Source organism: Amphiura filiformis, chromosome 15, assembly GCF_039555335.1.
Source record: "Amphiura filiformis chromosome 15, Afil_fr2py, whole genome shotgun sequence".
In the NCBI taxonomy this organism is placed as follows: domain Eukaryota; kingdom Metazoa; phylum Echinodermata; class Ophiuroidea; order Amphilepidida; family Amphiuridae; genus Amphiura; species Amphiura filiformis.
The window spans coordinates 39147047-39168241 of NC_092642.1; the positions used below are offsets into that span (position 1 = coordinate 39147047).

A 21195-nucleotide genomic window follows, 5' to 3' on the forward strand; every position below is an offset into this window, starting at 1 on the left:
ATCGGCTTGTTGATCATAATGAGTATGTCTCTTCCATACAGATGTATCTTTTGACTGTAAGAAACTAGTTGCATCTGTACTATATATAACTATCTACACAACTGACCCTTTGCACGGTCATCTCAAAATGAGGTTCTATCCTCAAATTGTGTCGTATGTATAGGTACATCTTTCATATGCATGCTTAATCTTCTGGCACATTGCTAGAAAAGCATGAAAACCAATTGTGCACTTTTAGTGCATGCCTTTGCAGGGAAAACCTCGTTTTGGAAACAAGATGAGGGATCCATGCAAGGGATCAATATACATGTACACTCATACATGACAAATTGTTCACCTACCCTTTCTTTGATCTTTTCTTTAAGAAGCGGCGTAAGCACCTTGTACATAGCTTTAAACCATAGCGGTGGGGTGACCACATAGACTCTCTTCAGCCTTGCAGGATAACCTTCTCTCAACATGCTTAGTAATTTCTTGCTCAGATTCAGGTCAAAATTGGAAAACGCTGAATCCGTCATGTTATAGACACAGGTCAAACCACTCCTCTGTGTGTCACTGCTGCAAAGATACAAGGATAAAATAGAGAACAACATTAGCAATGATATTTACATGAACAGAATAAGCAAGACACTTGTGTCATCAGGATCATTCAAAAGCCAATTTAAGTTCTGGTAACAGATCCTAACCAGGGATCAGAGAGGTTTTTGTTATTATTCATTTATGTGGGAATAAATGACTATTGGATTTTCCGCATCTCGGGATCGATGCAAGAAGTATCTTAAAGGTCCGTAACCCGATCGACAGCATCATCCCCCGATTTTTTCATTGTTGATGAGGTTTTGGTATCACATAATAGATACTATTTTTCTCATTACTATCCTGAAATTTGACGCTCCAAGTCGATGTATTTCCGGAGAAATCATGAAACACAGCGGTTTTACAGGTTACCAGTTGTTCGCATTTTACACGACACGGGAGTTTTGGGTAGTCATAGAATGAAATCGAATAGATTCGGAAGACTTCACCCCAGTACCAATTAGTCATAAAAATACATCAAATAGGCCCCTAATGTCAAACTATAGATGGCGCTACAATGATATAAAACAAAAAACAAAAATAAAGAAATACATAACAGGCGAAATAAATAAGGAAACATGACCTATATTGTCAAGCATGATACGAGGAATATGAAAAAAATTATGAGAGCACCTCCCCCCCATTAAAAATTAGTTAAAAAATAAAACAAAGAAAAATCATAAATATGTGAAAATGTGCATCATATAGCTAAAAATAAAGAAATAATTAAGCGAAGTAAGTACAGCATGGGCTATCTTGTCAAGAATGATAATGAGCGCAGTGATATGTAATGTTTTTAAGATTAATCAGTATGAATAGAGGGTATAAAAGTGTACAGGGCGAGCCGGTTTTCAGTGCCAAGGCGAACACTTCCTGTTTCCACCGGGACATGCGCTCGGCCGTTGTTTCGGGATGCCTGACCAGAATGCAATGCACGCGTACCAGTGTATTGGCTTGCTAATATGCTAATTATTCACATTTATGCTGAAATTGTTCCGTTTTCTCACATAGATTGATAAAGGGGATAATATTTGACATTGTGTGTAAGTTTGAAGAGAATCCATATCCTAAACCGATAGGGTTACCCCCCTTTAATGAAACGGTAAGATCGTCCACGACATCCAGTTTAAGGAGTCTTTGGAAACATATTGTTTTAATGGTAGGGTCAATGTATGAATGAAAACAGTTCATAAAAAAAATGGACAACACCCTTTAAAATTCCAAGACAAAAATGAGTGGAGGAAGCATCAAGACACTTTAGTCATTTACAAGCATTAAGTGCATTATATAGGAAGTGGGGTGTTGGCACTTACATATATTTTAAACATACTGTTTGAGTGGTAGGCCTTTAAAAAATCGGACCACACCCTTTAGAGTTCCAAGAAAAAATGAGCAGGGGAAACATCAAGGAATTTGAATAAAATTAAATTCACGTCATTTACAAGCATTAAGTGCGTTGATGGAAGTGGGGGTGTTGGCATTAATATCATTTTTTAAAGAAGATGCGATACTGAGAAGGCTGCAGGTGATGACACATTAATAATACATGTACGTCACAGATTCATGACATCAAATATGTTACATTTTGATTATGTATCCCAATTAATATTACCAAACAGGTCAAATGGTTGGATGTTTAATTCCACATACATTTGTATGTAAGGCATGTCCACATGCATGGCGGGCTCCAATTCGGTTATCAAGCAGACACTTGAAGAAATCTGGTGTGTCAACTGTCTTCAGGTTTCCAATTCCTAAGTTTGTCCCTTAATTTATCCCCAAGAAATTTAGTGGATTTTGCGATTTCCTGAGCCATCCACGAGTGGTGCTACTGCTGTGCGAACAAGCTATTTTGTGATTCTCGAGTGTTGAGCTTAACCTATGACCTTGCTTTAATTATGTTTAATATAAATCAATTTGGTGTGCCACTGGATATATGTAGGTCACAGCAAGCTTCCCGTTGTAATTCCAAAGCTGACGTCATCAGGCATCGCAAAACTTGAGGATTCCAGTCTTATGGAACCATGTGGAAACACATTCAGGGATAGCCTAGTTAGGAAAGAGCCTCAGACAAAGAATTAGCCTGGTCACTTGATATTCTATTTGTGATCTATCGCAACTCTCAAGTATGTACACCAATCCTCAAGAATTCTGACCGTGTGAACACCCCTATAGTGAAATAGATTTTGAGACAGCCTTGGGTAAGAGCCCCAGATAAAGAATTTGTCTGGTCACTTGATATTCTATTTGTGATGTATCGCAACTCTCAAGTATACCAATCCTCAAGAATTCTGACCATGTGAAGACCCCTGTAGTGAAATAGATTTTGAGACAGCCTTAGGAAAGAACCCTAGATAAAGAATTAGCCTGGTCACTTGATATTCTATTTGTGATCTATCGCAACTCTATGTACATTGTGTACACCAATCCTCAAGAATTCTGACCGTGTGAACACCCCTGTAGTGAAATAGATTTTGAGACAGCCTTTTGAGGAAAAAGCCCCAGATAAAGAATTGGTCTGGTCACTTGAAATTCTATTTGTGATCTATCGCAACTCTCAATTACACCAATCCTCAAGAATTCTGACCGTGTGAAAACCCCTGTAGTGAAATAGATTTTGAGACAGCCTTAGGAAAGAACCCTAGATAAAGAATTAGTCTGGACACTTTATATTCTATTTGTGATCTATCGCAACTCTCAATTACACCAATCCTCAAGAATTCTGAACGTGTGAACACCCCTGTAGTGAAATAGATTTTGAGACAGCCTTAGGAAAGAGCCCCAGATAAAGAATTAGTCTGGACACATGAAATTCTATTTGTGATCTATCGCAACTCTCAAGTACACCAATCCTCAAGAATTCTGACCGTGTGAAAACCCCTGTAGTGAAATAGATTTTGAGACAGCCTTAGGAAAGAACCCTAGATAAAGAATTAGTCTGGACACTTTATATTCTATTTGTGATCTATCGCAACTCTCAAGTACACAAATCCTCAAGAATTCTGACCGTGTGAACACCCCTGTAGTGAAATAGATTTTGAGACAGCCTTAGGAAAGAGCCCCAGATAAAGAATTAGTCTGGACACTTGATATTCTATTTGTGATCTATCTGCGGTTGAGTTTTGTCTGGTTCTGTAATTGTGTTGCTTTAGTCCACTTTCGTCCAGTAAGTCTACAAAAATCTGGATTGGTGGAGCAGTGCGAGCCTATGCACAACCTTCAGTGAAATGCTGGTGGAGTAGTGACTGCAGTGGTGTAGCCAAGGTTGTTTCAGAGGGGGGCATGGCAACTTTGAAGGGGGGAAAAATTTGACAAAAATGGTCAAAATAGGCTGAAAAAGTACAAAAAAGGCCTAAAAATCCATGGGGGGGGTTGAAGGTGCAAGAGGGAGGGTAGGGGGGAACTTCTCACAGGGGAGACAAGCTGCCCCCTTTGCCCCTGGCTATACCATTGAGTGAATGTAATAAGAAACTGTCAAATGTCTTTCCTTTTCTTTAAACTGCTACATCATGAGGTAAGTAAGTACAAATACATCCAAACATTTATATAAGCGCCTCCAGTGACCACAGTGCTTTTCAAAAAGTATCAGTCAATGAATTTATCTCTGTATTTACTTTTTTATTTTTAGATTATTAGCTATAATTTATAGTTTATTAGCGTCATAATGAGAAAACACCCGAAAACCAAGGATCAATCAGCATACAAACAATACATATAACATATGATCATCATCATAGCCACAATATGTCATATCAGATTTGAGGTGCAATGAGGTTTGTTTAATGCGGACAACTTTATTTTTATACTCCTAATGATTCAGTAATCAACCCCGGGTAATCAACATTTTAGACAGATAAAACTAAAATTGGTTTTCACCTCAAGCAATCTATGTGTGTCAAATTAAAGATCTATTTTGGTTGCATTAATGAGCCAGCAAAATCAGTGGAAGTGTTAATGATGTTCTTAGAATTTCCAATGCATGTGCTACTTAGAAGCATAACATGGCTAGACTGATTGAGTGGTACAGGGATAGGAGGCCCTCAATCAGACCTTGTGCAACCCCCCCCCTCATTGGATGATGACACATTTCATTCAGTTATTTCCCTGAATGGGCAATTCCAGTTGAAATCCATACACCCCTATCATTAAAACATGGCGTCCTGTGAGGGTCACAAAATTAAGTTACGCTGTAACTTTAACAGGGAACTGTGGGATGGAAATTGTGTTCAGGTGCGTTTCCTGCATTGATTTGAATCACATTTTCCGTAGCGTTGTTTAAAAAATATATATATATTTATATATCACCCCGACAGACCGACCTAGGTGTTGGCGCCTTATGCTGGTTTCATACTTTCTGCCGCTTGCCGCGACGCTTCATCATGCCGCTTGCACTTTTCTGCAAGCGGAGCGGCACACTGCTTAGCGGTAGCGGCATGAGTCTGAAAGCCACTCTTGCCGCTCAGCACCGGTCCAAAATTGTATTTTGTTCTCATACAGAGTGGCACTGCTCCGAGTTGATTTGAATTCAACTCCAGCGGTAAAGCGGTGGGTTGATCGATATATCGGCTAGCCGCTGGTCACCGCTAGCGTTTTGGTGCGACTGCGAAGTGAAGTAAAATCATCTTCAGAGCGGCAAAGCGGCAGGAAAGTATGAAACCAGCATTAAGGGCAAGGCAACCTTTTTTTTTTTAGCCTGATCTCATTTCTTGTCATATCACCAATTTTAGACAGCTGCGGATTATTAGGAAGGGATGTATTGGATTTCCTTTCTGATTTTGTTTTGGAACTATTAAGTAATAGTATCTGAATATACTGTCATGTTTTTGAATGTGTAGTGGATTTGCACACAAATACAGAATTGGCAATTACACGGTGTTGAATTTGCAAACACTTTTCAAAATTGATTGATAGCTGTACCATCAAAATAATCCGGATTCAGGAAGTAATCTAGTTATCATATGGTTTAATACATTAGGCAAAGTTGATGATCAATGATTTGATCATAATAGGTAAACTATTTCATAAAACATTGCAAATAAAGACTGCACAAAAAGTAACTCAGCTGTTATAAATACGCATATAGCATCAGAACTAATAACTGTGTTCACAATATTTCAACATAGAAAGAAGAATGATTTATTTACGCGCATGTTGATACCCCATTTGTCCAATTTCGTTCAATATTAACAACACAGTAGTGCTTTTACAGAAAAATACCTGAATTTTTAAAGTTGCAGTTTACAGCGATCAATGGTTATAATGCCAGCACTGAATGTAACACGTAAAGCCCGCCATTATCTTCACGCTTACTTCAAATCAATACAAATATTAACTGCAACTTTTAAATTGGGGTATTTTTCTTTCAAAACACTGCTGTATTGTCAATATTGAACAAAATTGGACAAATGGGGTATCAAAAAGCACGTAAATAAATCATCCTTCATTTTATGTTGAAATATTGTGAAAACAATTATTAGTTCTGAATCTATAGGCGTATTTATAACAACTGAGTAATTACTTTTTGTGCATTCTGTAGCAGTGTTTGTCAGAGTCAAACCCCACCCTTTTATTTTCCCCATGCTTTTTAGCCAGACATCCTTTTTGTCAGGAATTGAACCCCCATCCTTTTGTGACCAAAGCTTACACATTGTAGTAATCACATTCTGAAGACTGAATATCGCAAATTTCATAGTCAATTCCAGGTTAGTTATCACTATCTGCACCATGCTGTCCATTTCAGAGTCCAAATTGATACAGCATTTATCCTCATCTAACAAACACTCATGATTTTCTTCTTCATCTGAAACAATTGCGACATTATTGGCACAATTACTGAATCATTGCAGCTGCAAAAATTGATTGAATAATCACCAGTCTCTACACAGCCGATGTGGTTCCGCTTGCAGTACTTCTAGTATGGAGCGAGTGGGTTAAAGCAGCTGTGAAGAAACTGACTCATCATGGCCATTCATAAAATTCTACGATTCTACGTCGTACGAGTTGAAAACATCAGCAAATTAATTTACGAAGATTTTTTGAAGTGATCATCAAATTATTATAAGGCGTGTGAAAGTCGATTCCGAGTTTGCCGTCCCCTGCCCGCATCACTTTTTGGAAACCAAAAACACCCGCATCAAATTTTCAAAAATGCCAAAATAATTCATTATTTTCAAAGTATCAGTGTTTTCACCAATTTTAGCAATTGGAAACATATATTTTTGTTTGTAAAACATACAAATTCATAACTTGGAAGCAAAACCAGGCTCTTTTCTAGCTTTTCTACTCCCTACCTTTCTTGAAAATTTCTTCGTCGCATTTATTTCCATTTTGCTTTAAATCAACACGCATTTTAGGTCAATAATGAAATCTGATGAAATAATGAAAAATGAAAAAGTCACCTCACCAACCTCAAAAAAAAAAAGTGATGATAAACTCGGAATTGACTTTCATGGGCCTAATGTGGTTTTTTTTTTCAATTGATAACTTTACCCACACGCTTTTTAGAAACCCAACCTTTATACCACAAAATGTTAACCCCCACCCTTATTACTGATTTTTGGAATTCCAAACCCCTACGCTGTGCCGGACAAACAGTGTTTAGGCATAATGTGTTAATGGCTATCTCCAGCATTGAATGCTCTCATACATATATTGTCGCCGGGCAGGAAAAAACGGCTATGTGCATTTTTCACGGTTACCCATTTGGCAATAAAAGAAACAGTAACAAACTGTAAAATCTGACAGTATTTTCAATTTTGCAGGGGGCATAAAATTTACACAAAACTAATAAACAACCACTATTGGTGTCCCCTGCAAAATGACAAATATTGTCAAATTGGATTGAATCAGTGAAAATGCAAATTGGGCTATTCCATTTAAAATCCACATTACCCTAGTGGAAGATTTTGGAAATATCTTCCACACAGGGAGTATGAATTTCAAATATGATGAACACATTAGACAGCTATATTTGAATCTCTTACCCCCTCTGAGAAAGATTCAACCTGAGGGAAGGTGAGTTTCAAAGAGTTGTCCAATGTGCTAATTCCATTTGAATTTATTTATTCATACTCCCCCTGTGGAAGATATTTTCAAAATTTTCCACAGGGGTAGTGTGGATTTTAAATGGAATAGCCCATTATTGGGTTTCCCACACCCAGCAAAGACATGTAACCATGGTTTCCATATCAACAGCCTCACTCTCACAAGAATAAAAGTATGTACATACTAAAAAGTTCAATGTCAATTTTGTCTTCATAAATATTAGATGTTTTTCACATTGCATGCTATATGTGACCCAACATGAATAAATGAGGCATATGTCATAAATTTGGTTAATCAAGATTTTAAGCATTTCATATAAAGCACTAAATATGGATTAAAATGATACCTCAACCATCTCTGTCACGGATTTACGGTTACAAAGTTATCATCGGTCAAAGGTCATGGACATCATGAAATACAAAATACAGAGAATCAAGTTTTTTTTAAAGTTAATTTTAATTAAAAACAAAATAGACATTTGTTTTTTCGAACATGTTAACTTTGATTTTATGAAGAAAACATTTTATGGATCGAAAGAGGAGATAGCAAGGTACAATTTTCTGTAAAAAACTTGCATTTTTTATTCTTCAACACCTTCATGACTATTGACTATTTTTGGCTATATAGTAAATCTGTATTGGTTGACATCAGCCTTATCCACTAGCTGTGAGTAAGATAAGTAAGTAAGATAAATAACCAGTATATCGTCCCCGCCCTCACCAATTTTTTTTGAGATTTTCAAATATTTTTGTTATTTTTCCTATTTGCTTCCTTACTTTGTTTCTAGAATTGTTGTTATGAAAAGACATGTAAGTTAAGAAGTTCTTGGTTATCAGTTATCATTGCAAACAATTTCTTCAAGGGTAGGGCTTTTGATGAAATAACAAAAGTATTAGGGGGCCTCCCCGATTTTATGATACATTGACAAACACTTCTCAATTGCAATTTTACACAGAAATGAATGGTAAAAAATAACATAATAACAAATAAGGACCTCCCTCACCGATTTGTGAAAAAGTTTGGACGATATACATGTTATTTTTCTTATTTTTATTACATGGTCTTAGTGTCCTGGTTTAGCAAATCCCTGACTGGTCCTTTAAGTCTTGCAATATACATTATGACCTAAAAACTGATCACACCCAGTCCTTCATGGCAAATTGCTAAGTATAAAGCTCGACTGACTGATAAAAATCGATCAGCTCATATTTCCTGCTTGTGATTATTCACTATTGTCTCACAGTACAGAGATAGTGTTGTGACGAAGCAAGTTTATTTACTAACAAGCTGAACTTCTTATTATGATGATATCCTAACTAGCGACGCCTAATTGTAAGGCTAATACTATTGACATTGGACTATAACGCTATTCCATTTAAAATCCACACTACCCCTGTGAAAGATTTAGCTAAAGTATACCACAGAGGGAGTATGAGTTTCGAATAGAATAGACAATTGGGCAACTTCAATTTGAAATACTCACTCCAGTTGTAGGTAAAGGCATAATACAGAGGGAGTATGGGTTTCAAAAGGATTAACTCTGACCAATTACATTTGAAAAACATACTCCCTCTATGGAAGATATTTCCAAAATCTTCCACAGGGGTAGTGTGGATTTTAAATAGAATAGCCAAATGTGTAGCTAGCATACTATACTGCATTCTTACCATGCTTACAGGGCTCCTGATTGGTTAATTACATGATATAATTACCTACCAATCAAAAAAGAGCTTACAGATCTCTCAGCAATTGTAAGCCCTACAGACTATAATTTTTTGTAGAATTCCTTTTACGAATTAAGCATAATGCTAATCGTCTAGCGCATATAATGCACACGCCTGACATCACCCCCGACGGTTAACACATATATTATTATTATTATTAACACATATAATATTATTAGCTCAGTAAAGTATGCGATTCATACCTCTATTTCAACCAATCAAAATAATTCTAAGAGGCCAATGATTCGGCTGGTAGTGCCCACGGCCTGGGGATAATAATAAAATAAACTCCTCACAAATTTGAGTGGTTTTTTTTACTGTTCATAGGTTTGTATATAATTAACGAGTATGGACGTACATGCGCAGAATTCGGCTGTAGTGCCCATGGCCTAGGGATAATAATAAAATAAACTCCTCACAAATTTGAGTCTGTTTTTTTTCCTGTTCATAGGTTTGTATATAATGAGTATATGAGTATGGACGTACATGTGCAGAATTTATAAGGTACATGTGCAGAATTTTCACTGCTACAATATACTTTTCATTTGCCAAGTTCTCCACGTATTAAAGATCAAGATTCAAGATATTAAAGATCACAAAAAAAAGAATGCAATTCACAGAAAGTTGCATTTGTATTATACATAGAATTCTAGACTTATGCTTTTAAGCATGTATGAATAAAATGTACCATTAATGCGAAATTGAAAGTGAAAAGAAAACTGCAACTCATCCTTAGGATCAGTCTCGATCATACAAATATCAAGTGATATTCTAGTACTTTGTTTAGTGTGGAAATTGTGGAGCATATTCTATTTTTAAAATATTAAATAATAAACCCTGTAGGATAATTATGGTGATCAAAATCAATCAAAGGTGTTTAAACAAATTGCAAATAATCAAAATTCTGTTAATTTTATAGAAAAATACAGGGATCATTTCTGGGGATCATTTAGAGCAAGATTATTGAAGTAGTGTCCGCAACTATTTAAAGGCAAATTAATTGAGTGCCAGCAAAACACATAACAGGATTATTTCATTGGATGACAAGAAATTGAAAAAGCTATTCCATCTAAAATCCACACTACCACTGTGGAAGATTTAGCTGAAGTCTTCCACAGAGGGAGTATAAGTTTCAAATAGAATAGACAATTGGGTAACTTCCATTTGAAAATACTCACTCCAGTTAAGATAGATAGGTAAAGCCATAATACAGGGGGAGTATGGGTTTCAAAATGGTTAACTCTGAACAATTACATTTGACAAACATACTCTACTCAGTCCCCTGTGGAAGATATTTCCAAAACCTTCTACAGGGGGAGTGTGGATTTCAACTGGAATAACCCAATTTTTAAGCAGATAAAGGCAGTCATTGGGACAAACTGCATGATCATTAACATTTTTATAGTTTGAAAAGTTAAATTACTCCAGTTTGTTGTACTGAGCAGTTGTGTAGCAATGAGGGGGCAAGGGATCAGTTGTCCTCCCTCTCTGAGAAGTCTCCCTCCTCCCCTGCAGGATGCTGGCCACCCTAAAATGTAAGACTTATTATTTTTGTTTGTACTTTTTAGCCCATTTTTGTCAAAGTTTCCCCCTTCAAAGTTGTCTTGACCACACCTCCCTTGCTCCTCTGAAAAAGTCTTGGCTATTATAAATGCTTCTGGTACTGTGATATCATAGCAGTGCCAAAGTTTGACTCAATGTTCATATTTTGTCCAGGTGTTATGCCAAACCTGAATCTTAACACTGAGAGTGCAAAACTGTTAAAGGCTTGCAACTCAAAATCCTGAAGTAACTCAAAGGCTGTGGGTTGGTACCCCTGCACTTCTACACAAGACCAGGGTGATGGGCATTTAACCCACTTGCCTCACCCTATCCTGGTGTATTTAGGGAGCTGTTACAATCTAAGCTGAAAGGAACTGCACTATGACATTTAATTGTGTCCTTGCTGCAACAAAATAATCCTGAATTTCTGATATATATCTTAATGGAAGCAAAATAAATTGTTGAAGTGTGTTGGTACTATGTAGTGCAGCAATCACCAACATTTATAGCGCACCAATTTTTTAATGTCAGTCCACTAGTTACTATAACCCCACAAGAAGTAGCATAAATTTCAATAGCAAGTCACTAAAAACTAATTTTAAATCTTATGAAACAAATCAAACAAATCGCCCAATATTATAGTACTGATCAACATTACAAAAAGCCGGAAAAAAAATAAATTTTGTATCATAAGAAATACACCTAAAACCTACCCTAGTAAACATGGTAAAGGTGCTTGTATTGTAAAGCAGGCAATTCGTCCCGCTTGGTCAGTGACATACACGGTAATCATATCCACTTGTATACACGGCCCTATCGGCCTGTCTTCAGCACACCACACTGTCCCACAAGTAACGTCCATACTTGGCCAAGATCTTAAGTTAATTAAACTCAGTACAATGAGGGTACTGAACACATCCTTGTTGTTGACATGATCATATCACGTCATATCCCATGCGTTATAATAAGACCCTGGACCAGTGTGTAAAGGTTTCATTCATATTGTTTATTAAACCAAACACTTCCTTATTGTTTGGGATTTCCCATCGAGAAACAAGTTTCCTTGAATAGCTCAGAATTACCTGGCTTTGTTGTCAATGCAACTGATTCCTTGGGTATACAACACCAGGGCTCAGTCAAAATACACGGACAAGTGCAAAGGGCGATTTCCTCCAAAATTTCGCAAAATACTAGTAGCCTGTGACAAATATTTATCAATGGCAAAGGTACATATGCACCACTACTTTAGCATAATCTGTTCAAAATAGCGCTAGAACCTAATACAACAAGCTCTTGTAAAAGTTTTGAGTCCTGTACAACAGTGGTCCATAATTCTAGTTTTATTATCCTTGTCTGTCATACAATACGAAAATATCAAGTTTGAGTGATACGCCCTCAAATCAGCGATATTTTTCACATTGCATCAGTACAAACAGGAGATAAATTCATGTCTATCATTTAGTAGACATGAACTTAAAATTGAATGCTGTATAATCAGGATACAATCAATCTAAAATACACAGTCTACAAATTCCTACAAATCTACCCTGCTTTTTCACTTTATCTGTGGTGGACCCTTCTCAGCATGTCATCTCTGGCAAGGCAAAGTGCGCACACCATCGCAAGCTTGTAACACAACCCTTTAGAGATGCACCATTAGATTCTTGGGGGGGGGGGTAGGAAGTTGGGGTCGGGGAAAGGGTTTTTTTAGCCGCCGAAGGCGGCAAGTTGTTTTTTTTTAATTTCATGCATTTATACACAGTTAGGTCTGGGGGAATTTTTTTTTTTTTTTGTTTGGTGGGGAAAGTTTTTTTTTTTTTTTGCTCGTGTAGTGGGTGAAGTGTTTTTTTTCAAAAACTTCCTACCCTCACCCTGAGAATCTAATGGTGCGTCCCTTACCATATTTACTCTATTTAAAAACACTCCCATTCTATTAAACGCCGGGATTATCCTGCAAAAATAGGTCAATTTCAGCCATACAATGCTGAAATTTTCATACTATCTTGTGTGAGTAAGCTTACCATGGTCCACACACAATCAGTAATTGCCGCAATAAACCACAAATGACATCCCAATACCTGGAAGTCATTGATCCCAAGTTTATAGTTCGTCATATTGGTGTGATTTTTAAGCTTACCTAACAATTTTTTTTGAATTATCGTTGTCAAAAAGACCTCTAATAAACATATAAATAAATACCATATATCAAGCCTTGAGAACTCCGTTATAGAACCAATATCATTCCCCCTGTGTGTCAGCTTTATTAGCCTCAATATTCGACTGTAAACACCACTATGTCATGTTCCCCTCCGACCCACCTTAAACAGATCTCTTGTGTGTCAGCTTTATTAGCCTCAATATTCGACTGTAAACACCACTATGTCATGCTCCCTTCCGACCCACCTTAAACAGATCTTTGATTTACAGCAATCAGCTAGTGTGTGTGGGGGTCACTGGAGTGTGGGGGTCAGGGGGGTCACATGGGGTCCTTTTGCAATGCATTGCCTCCAAAGACCTAAAGACCTCAACACATGCACTATTCACAACCACTATTCTGAGAATCCAGCTCCACAGGCTCCTCCTGTGTGTCCTTTTGCAATGCATTGCCTCCAAAGACCTAAAGACCTCAACACACTATTCACAACCACTATTCTAAGAATCCGGCTCCTCGGTAAACAAAGCCTTGAAAAGTATTAAACAGAAGTTTCATGTCGTATACAGGACATTCATTCCGGCAATATATTGTCCTATACAGTACATCCCTTCCTGCAATAATAACTTTTGAGAACTTGATAGATAAATATACCGACCAATTGAGGAATGATATCATTGGTATTCACAGCCCAGGTGGGCACTTGACTTTGGAAGTGACGGGGATGTGCGGAGAGTAGTTCAAAACTAGGAGACACCGAAAAAGGGGGGTCTTTCAGTAAGAAGGCCCCAAAAAGGGGGTCTTTCAGTGAGATTGGGGAAAATCTTAACAAAAAAGGGAGTCATTCAGTGAGACTGGAATAATTTTGGGTCAAAATACATGTATAAAAGTTGATACAAAATTTTGACAAATTTTAAAAAATTTGAAGAAAAATAATGAAAAAAACGGGTCATTCAGTGAGAGATTATCAGAAATTTCCTCAAAATTTTTGCAAAAAGGGGTTCTTTTGGTGACAGGAAAACAAAAAGGGGTCATTATGTGAGAGAGGGTTCAGTAAAACAAAAAGGGGGTCATTGGGTGAGAGGGAGTTGAATGAAAAATGGGGGTCAATGTGGCCGCACATCCCCGTCACCCATTTTTAGTGAGTGCCCCCCTGGATTCATAGTGTTATTTGGTCCACAGAAATATGTGTAATGCAGATGTGGGGGTGTGCATGCATGCATTATGCATTTTTGTATGTAAAAGCCAAAAATTACTGACACATGATGATCATATCTCAAAATAAATTGTGGAAACTGTGTGGTTCCCGGAATTCCTCATGCCAGTAAAAGTAAAACATCACTTGCATTGTAAGTTCATCACCTTACCCAATGACTTTACTACAGATATTATACTGACCCACAAAACAAAAGGTACACTTCTAGCTACCATGAATCATCTCCTACCAGATTGCTGAAAAAATATGTGACCAAACTGACCATCCACCACAATGAGCCCAGAAGGCGGGCCTTCTCAAAGTTGAGATTTTTACAGATTTGGAAAGACCATACCCGGGGACCATACCTGAAGCTTAAAAATGACACTTCAACCAACCTTGTACGATATATCCTGAAATGAAGTTACGTTTCTTCAAATTTTGCCTTACAACAGAGCCCAACACTGCACTTAAAGTTTTCAAAATTCTATTACTTCTGTTGAAACTAGCTCCATAAAATGGCAATTTTTAATTATGTTTAGTTTTTGTATAAATTTGTAACTTTGCAGATGTATAAGAGAAGTATGAAATAGTTCAAATCTGTTAAAAATCTAATTTGTCATAAAATGGGAAATTGTTGGATCTTGCACTATAGCTCAAAATAAAATTTTCTGACTTCTTGCCTCTTTTGTGGTGGATGGTATACCAAAGTTTCCCTTTACTAGGAATATCAGCAGTAGTGGCACTACAGGGGGCATGAGTGGGACTCGTCATGTATTTAAAACAGCACAACAATTATGAAAATTTCCCCTTTTTGCTGCAATTTTGCACAAAATTTATTGACCCCCCTGAAATTCACTTTTTCTTGACAATAAAAATTTTCCTGGTGCCGCCACTGAATATCGGCATTTCCAGGTGACACAGTCTCAGAAGACATTTCTGATGACGGATGAATTTCAATTGATGAAAAATTCTGTTGGAATTACTTTTGCCTAATAATATTATGTAAGGCCTAAAAAAAATTGTTTGATTGGCGTAACTCGACTGACCCTAAAAATAGGCCCGACCCTAGACATTTTTTTTTTTACCTAAAATTTAAAAAAAGAAAGAAAATGTGTGTAAAAAAAAAAGAGAAAAAAATGCCGATCGACCGACCGACCGACCCTAATTTTTTTAATGTTACGCCAATCAAACAATTTTTTAGGCCTAATCATGCTATGTGATGGTATGTCAACTTCAGTTCCACTCATTTTTGTAACCAATATATGATTGGAATTTGGGGCGGGGTAGTAATCAGATCTCAAAATGAACATGAAGTTTGCAGGTGCAATATTATGACTGATTCTGAAGCATGAATACCTCTAATCGCGACTTTAAAATGACAACAATTTCCCCCTGGCAGCAAACCTTTCAATGTTCCGGTTAACAACAAGCCCATTCTCCATAGGTCATTACTTTCATCCATTTGATGTCAATATATAAATAAAATGTCTCTTTCTTTCAGAGTAAGCATTTGTGGTCAGGCCTTGTCTTTTGAAAATTGCTGGTGAGTGACAAATCACTCTCCTCAAAACTTGACAGGTGAGCTGTAGGTGAGTGATTGTAATCACTTGTATTATTATTACACCAAATGTAGGAGAGTGATAAAAAGTTCTCCTCAACTTCATTTTAGGTGAGTGATGGTGAGCTCTCGCTCTCGCCCACCTCAAAAGACAAGGCATGAGTGTGTGCTCTGTTTGTTTTTCACAAAAAGGGTATCAGCCCTTTAAGGGGGTACTACACCCCTGGCCAATTTTATGCCTATTTTTGCACTTTTCTCAAAAATTATAGCGCATTGGTAATAAGTAAGATATGTATATTATACTATAGGGGCAAGGACTACAACTACTGCACTGAAAATTCAGCAACTCAAGGCAAGTAGTTATTGATTTATTGATAAAATATTGGTTTTCCCTCATTTTTGACTGTAACTCCACAACTGTTGTCAATGCTCAAATAAAATTTCCAGTGCAGTAGTTGCAGTCCTTGCCCTATAATATACATATCTTACTTGTCACCAATGCGCTATAATTTTTGAGAAAAATGCAAATATAGGCACAAAAGTAGGCAGGGGTGTAGTACCCCCTTAAAATAACTGTTTGCTCTTATCATGCTGAAATATGCTGAATATTTCATCATCCATTTCCAGAAATGTAAAGAATTAAAATAAAAACCAAAAATAAACCAAAAAACATTTGTATGGCCTCATTTCCAGAATTTTAATTTCCGGAAGACTTGTAACATCCTTGAAAAAATAGCCTAAGTTTACAAGACACTCAGCCATAAATAAAACATCATTCATTATAGCCTAATCAAATGTTAGCAAAGCACTTCAGACTTCAGTTTCAATACTTTAAATTGTAACTCCTTTAATTAAATCTTTGATGTGAAACAATGAAATGATTATTACATTTTCTAGTGATCACATCCCTCTTCACTTTTATTTACACACAGCATTGGGTCATTCCAGTTGAAATCTATACACCCCCTATGAAAGATACATCCTTAATCTCTGAAACAGGGAGTGTGAATTTCAAATAGAATCACCCATTCAGGTAACCCCATTTGAAATTCACACACCATCATGTTTTCCATAGGGTGTATGGATTTCAACTGGATTAGCACATTCTTTATTTTGTAATAGTTGTTTATCTTGTTCGCTATTCTTAAATAAACTTTTAATTAGTTGTTGTCAATGTATGATAGACAGGGACTAATGGTTTGCACAAATACTGTAGAATTCCATCTGATCTACATGCATATGTGCTTCTAAATGTATGTTTTTTAACGAAAGAGACGAAAAGCAGACACCCTCTACAAAAACATTACAATAGATTGGTCTTACAATAAAAACTGTTTGTACAAAATAACAAAGTGCAAACAAGTGTGTACAAACAAATGAGAATTTCATTTGGGTTTGTTCAAACCTTTTGAGAATTAATATCAATACCAAAATATTTTTTCATTATTTTGTTTGCATATTTGTTTGTTTCGGTCTAGGCGGACACACACAAAGGTACTGATGGGACCAGGCGCAAAATGCTCAATAAGCTTACGTGTTTGGGAGCCCTACTGTTGATAAATAAGAAACTGGGATTGCTTATTTCCATGGCCCAATACAAAGTTTGTGGAATAAGACTTTTGATTGAAAAAAGGGGCCAATTTTACGTGAGAATACATGTTAGCGAGCGAAGCATGTGAACAAAAATCAAATTTTGGTCACTTGCAAAAAAATCTTGACATGGCCTTTAAGGACCGGTGGCCGAGTATTTGTGTGTATGTGTAGCTGTTAAGGGGCATCACCCTTTTTTGCTTTGTTTCATGCTGAAATACCTTGCTTTCTTTGAAAAAAAATGACACCACCAAAAAGACTAGCATCCCAGTAATGAGTGAAGATTACTCGGAATGTGAAGATCACTTGTAACTTAAAATGCGAAGATTACTTGTAACTTAATCAATGCGTTACCCAAGATAAAATGGTGTCTATCTTTCAGAAACACACACAGGTATCCCAGGTAACTAATAAGACACCACTGTGGATTTATATGAGGCATGGATCCCTAACATGAAACTTGAAATCCTTTGTTTAGGAAATTGTTAACACCAGGCTGTCATTTTCTGTAGAACCACACAAGACTTCTGTAGAACCACACAGGTTTCACCACTTATCCAAAGTCTTTAAAGCACAGCCTGTAAAGTGTGCCGAGGCTTGTGGATCAACGTCTATGCGTTGTGCCTGTACATAGCGCACTATAAATCACTGCGCTTTTTTTCCCCAAGATTCAACAGATTGTTAACATTCAGATGACTTTTTCATTCCAGTAGACTACATCCACCAACCGTCAAAATGCGTTTGGGGGTTCGACGACCGTCAACCGATTGGCGACTCCAATGCTTGTACGAAATTTGTGATTCACAGATGTTTCTTTTATTGGGTCCATCCATAGTGTGATACTTGGCTGGTCCACGTTTTACGGTCAGAGCCCTGACTCTTGTATAAGAGCCACAGGCACTACCCTATCTACAAGCAAGCTTGAGGTGGTGGTGAGCTGAAGCACCTCACTGTCACTGCTGCCTTTCCACTAAGAACACCCCTCCCCCATAATAATATACTTTGGCTCACCTCACCTCATTAGTGATGTAGTTGCATATTTTCCTGGTTGCAGTATCAAGAGTTTACATGCATACAATCCATACAAGGGCGGTTTGTTGGCACACTTGCAGCGCAACCGCAAAAAGCATTGACATCACTACCGAATCTGAAGTGAACTAAAATATATATGATCATAGTAGTACTACAGCTTGTAAGACAGTCTGTGTTGGTACCGTGTTAGGAATATGAAGCTTGGCCGAGATAACACTAAAGCTGTACTAGCTCTAGTATACAGCCTCTGCCACTACCAATATTACACAAGCAAATATACCAAGGTGTGCTACTACCATATCCACAAGCAATCTGACGCAACTGTCAATGTTGGTGCTACGTGCCTCTTCTCGCCTCGGTATCAGCACTACACGCCTCTGCTCGCACGTTCGCTGTCCAGTTGGACATCATAATCCAAGGTAACTGACCAAGTTCTATAGCTGCACCCGATGAGAATCCCCCTCCACTTGATAATATTAATTAGGTGAATAGTACTTACTTTGCCAGAGCATGGTCTAACTGGAATACTACAGCTTGTAAGACAGTCTGTGTTGCTACCGTGTTGGGAATATGAAGTTTGGCCGAGAATAACGCTATAGCCGCACCTGATGAGAATCCCCCCTCCACTAGAATTAATTAGATGAGTAGTACTTACTTTGCCAGAGCATGGTCTAACTGGAATACTACAGCTTGTAAGACAGTCTGTGTTGCTACCGTGTTGGGAATATGAAGTTTGGCCGAGAATAACGCTATAGCTGCACCCGCTGAGTCTCTGTGAGGCTGTTGGCATTAATAAAATGGGAACAAAGCCTGATTAGACTTACAACTATATACATTGAAATGACACATCGTATGCAAGGATACATGTGAAGGCTAGATCTTTGTGTCTCTATGAGACCCGAACAGTCTCATTTCCAGTGACAGCGTAAAATAAACTCCAGTCACACTATGGACCACAATGGCCTCATCCCAATGGCATAGTTCAATAACCTCAATTAAACAATCATTGTGCAGAATTTGACCTTAACTTTCAGAGTACGAGTTTTTGTACCCAAATTTTCAAAGGTCATTTAATGAATGTGCAAATGTATTGGGGTTAAAGAACTGTGCTTTGATAGATGAACATGTTGTGGATCCTAGCGTCAACGATGACATCTCGAAAAGTTTCAATATGATGTGGAGTATTAGTTTTGGTACCCAACTCACTCAAAAGTCAATCAGTGAGTGTACAATCATATTGAGGTTACGGAACTATGCAATGAGAGATTGGCATGTTTTTAATCTAATTAATGGGCTAAATCCTGTGATTTTATGTATTTAAGGAAATGTCATTCATCATTTTTCATTTTTTGTCTTATAATCAGGGTCTTATTACCGGTAATTAGTAATCTTTTGAGTAATGTACAAGAAAGCCATAGAATGCATTTATTCAATTTTATGTGCTTAGTACAGGCTTTGTAAAAATGTTCATTTCCCAGGGATGTAGACAAATTTCTCTCCAACATATCAGGATTTCCCACCATTTTTTATGTATTTTTTAATCCAAAAAGTATAATTTCCCTCCAAATTTCCCAGGAATGAGATTCCTGAGTGCCCCTGTAGAGTCAGTCACTTTTGTTTTGTTTTGTTTTATAAGGAAAATTGGGTATTTGCACACATTATCATTAAAAAAATAATTATTTTTTAATGTATTTTAAGTCAAAATCACCAATCCTAAGCGGCAAGGTTTGGTGATTGTTACTTTAAAAGTTTGTAGTAGGGGAGGTGCACTAATAAGATCAAATACAGTAGTTAATTTGTTTTTAAATATTGCCAGTGTAACACCTTTTTCATTACAGTAACATAAGTAAAACAAACTAGATGCCACAGTAATGTGTTTTACCAAACACGAATATCTATGCCCGTGATCACACCTAACCCCCTTCCCCTATTCACAAACGAAAACTTGGTGAGCACCATGCGAAAGCACTTGTTTTAAGCTTTCATTTGATACACACGTAATGCTCATAACACTCGACTTGCCCACACTCTCTCTAATTCCCTACCAAGCCTTCACTCTCTTTTATACCACCATCAGACCATCACTCTCTCTAAAACACCACCAGACTGGGCCACACTCTCTCTTATACCCCATCAGACCCTCACTCTCTCTTATACTCCACCAGACCATCTCTCTCTCTGAAACACCACAAGACTGGACCACACTCTCTCTAATACCCCACCAGACCCTCACTCTCTCTTATACTCAGACACAATCAGACACTCACTCGCTCTAAAACAACACCAGACTAACCAATACTCTTTCTAATAGCCCACCAAGCCTTCACTCTCTCTCTTATACTCCATGAGACACTCACTCGCTCTAAATCATCACCAGACTGACCCATACTCTCTATAATACCCCACCAAGCCTTCACTCTCTCTTATACTCCACTATACACACACTCTCTCTAAAACACCACCAGACTGTGCCACACTCTCTCTAATACCCCACCAGACCCTCACTCTCTCTTATACTCCACCAGACACTCACTCGCTCTAAAACACCACCAGACTGGAACGCACTCTCTCTAATACCCTACCAAGCCTTTACTCGCTCTTATACTCCACTATGCACTCAATCTCTCTAAAACACCACCTGACTGGCCCACACTCTCTCTAATACCCTACCAAGCCTTTACTCTCTCTTATACCCCGATCAGACCATCAATCTCTCTAAACTCTAAAACCCCACCAGACTTGACCAAACTCTCTCTCTAATACCCCACCAGACCCTCAC

The 21195-nt window shown here is 37.5% G+C and overlaps 1 protein-coding gene across 1 annotated transcript in view; it reads right to left on the minus strand.

The window, feature by feature from the left end:
- LOC140171610 (tyrosine-protein phosphatase non-receptor type 9-like) overlaps positions 1 to 21195 on the minus strand; it is an 88396-nt gene that overhangs the window by 16659 nt on the left and 50542 nt on the right. The window contains 2 exon segments of the mRNA XM_072194895.1: positions 342 to 558; positions 19072 to 19196. Of these exon segments, the coding sequence (XP_072050996.1) occupies positions 342 to 558; positions 19072 to 19196 (342 nt within the window).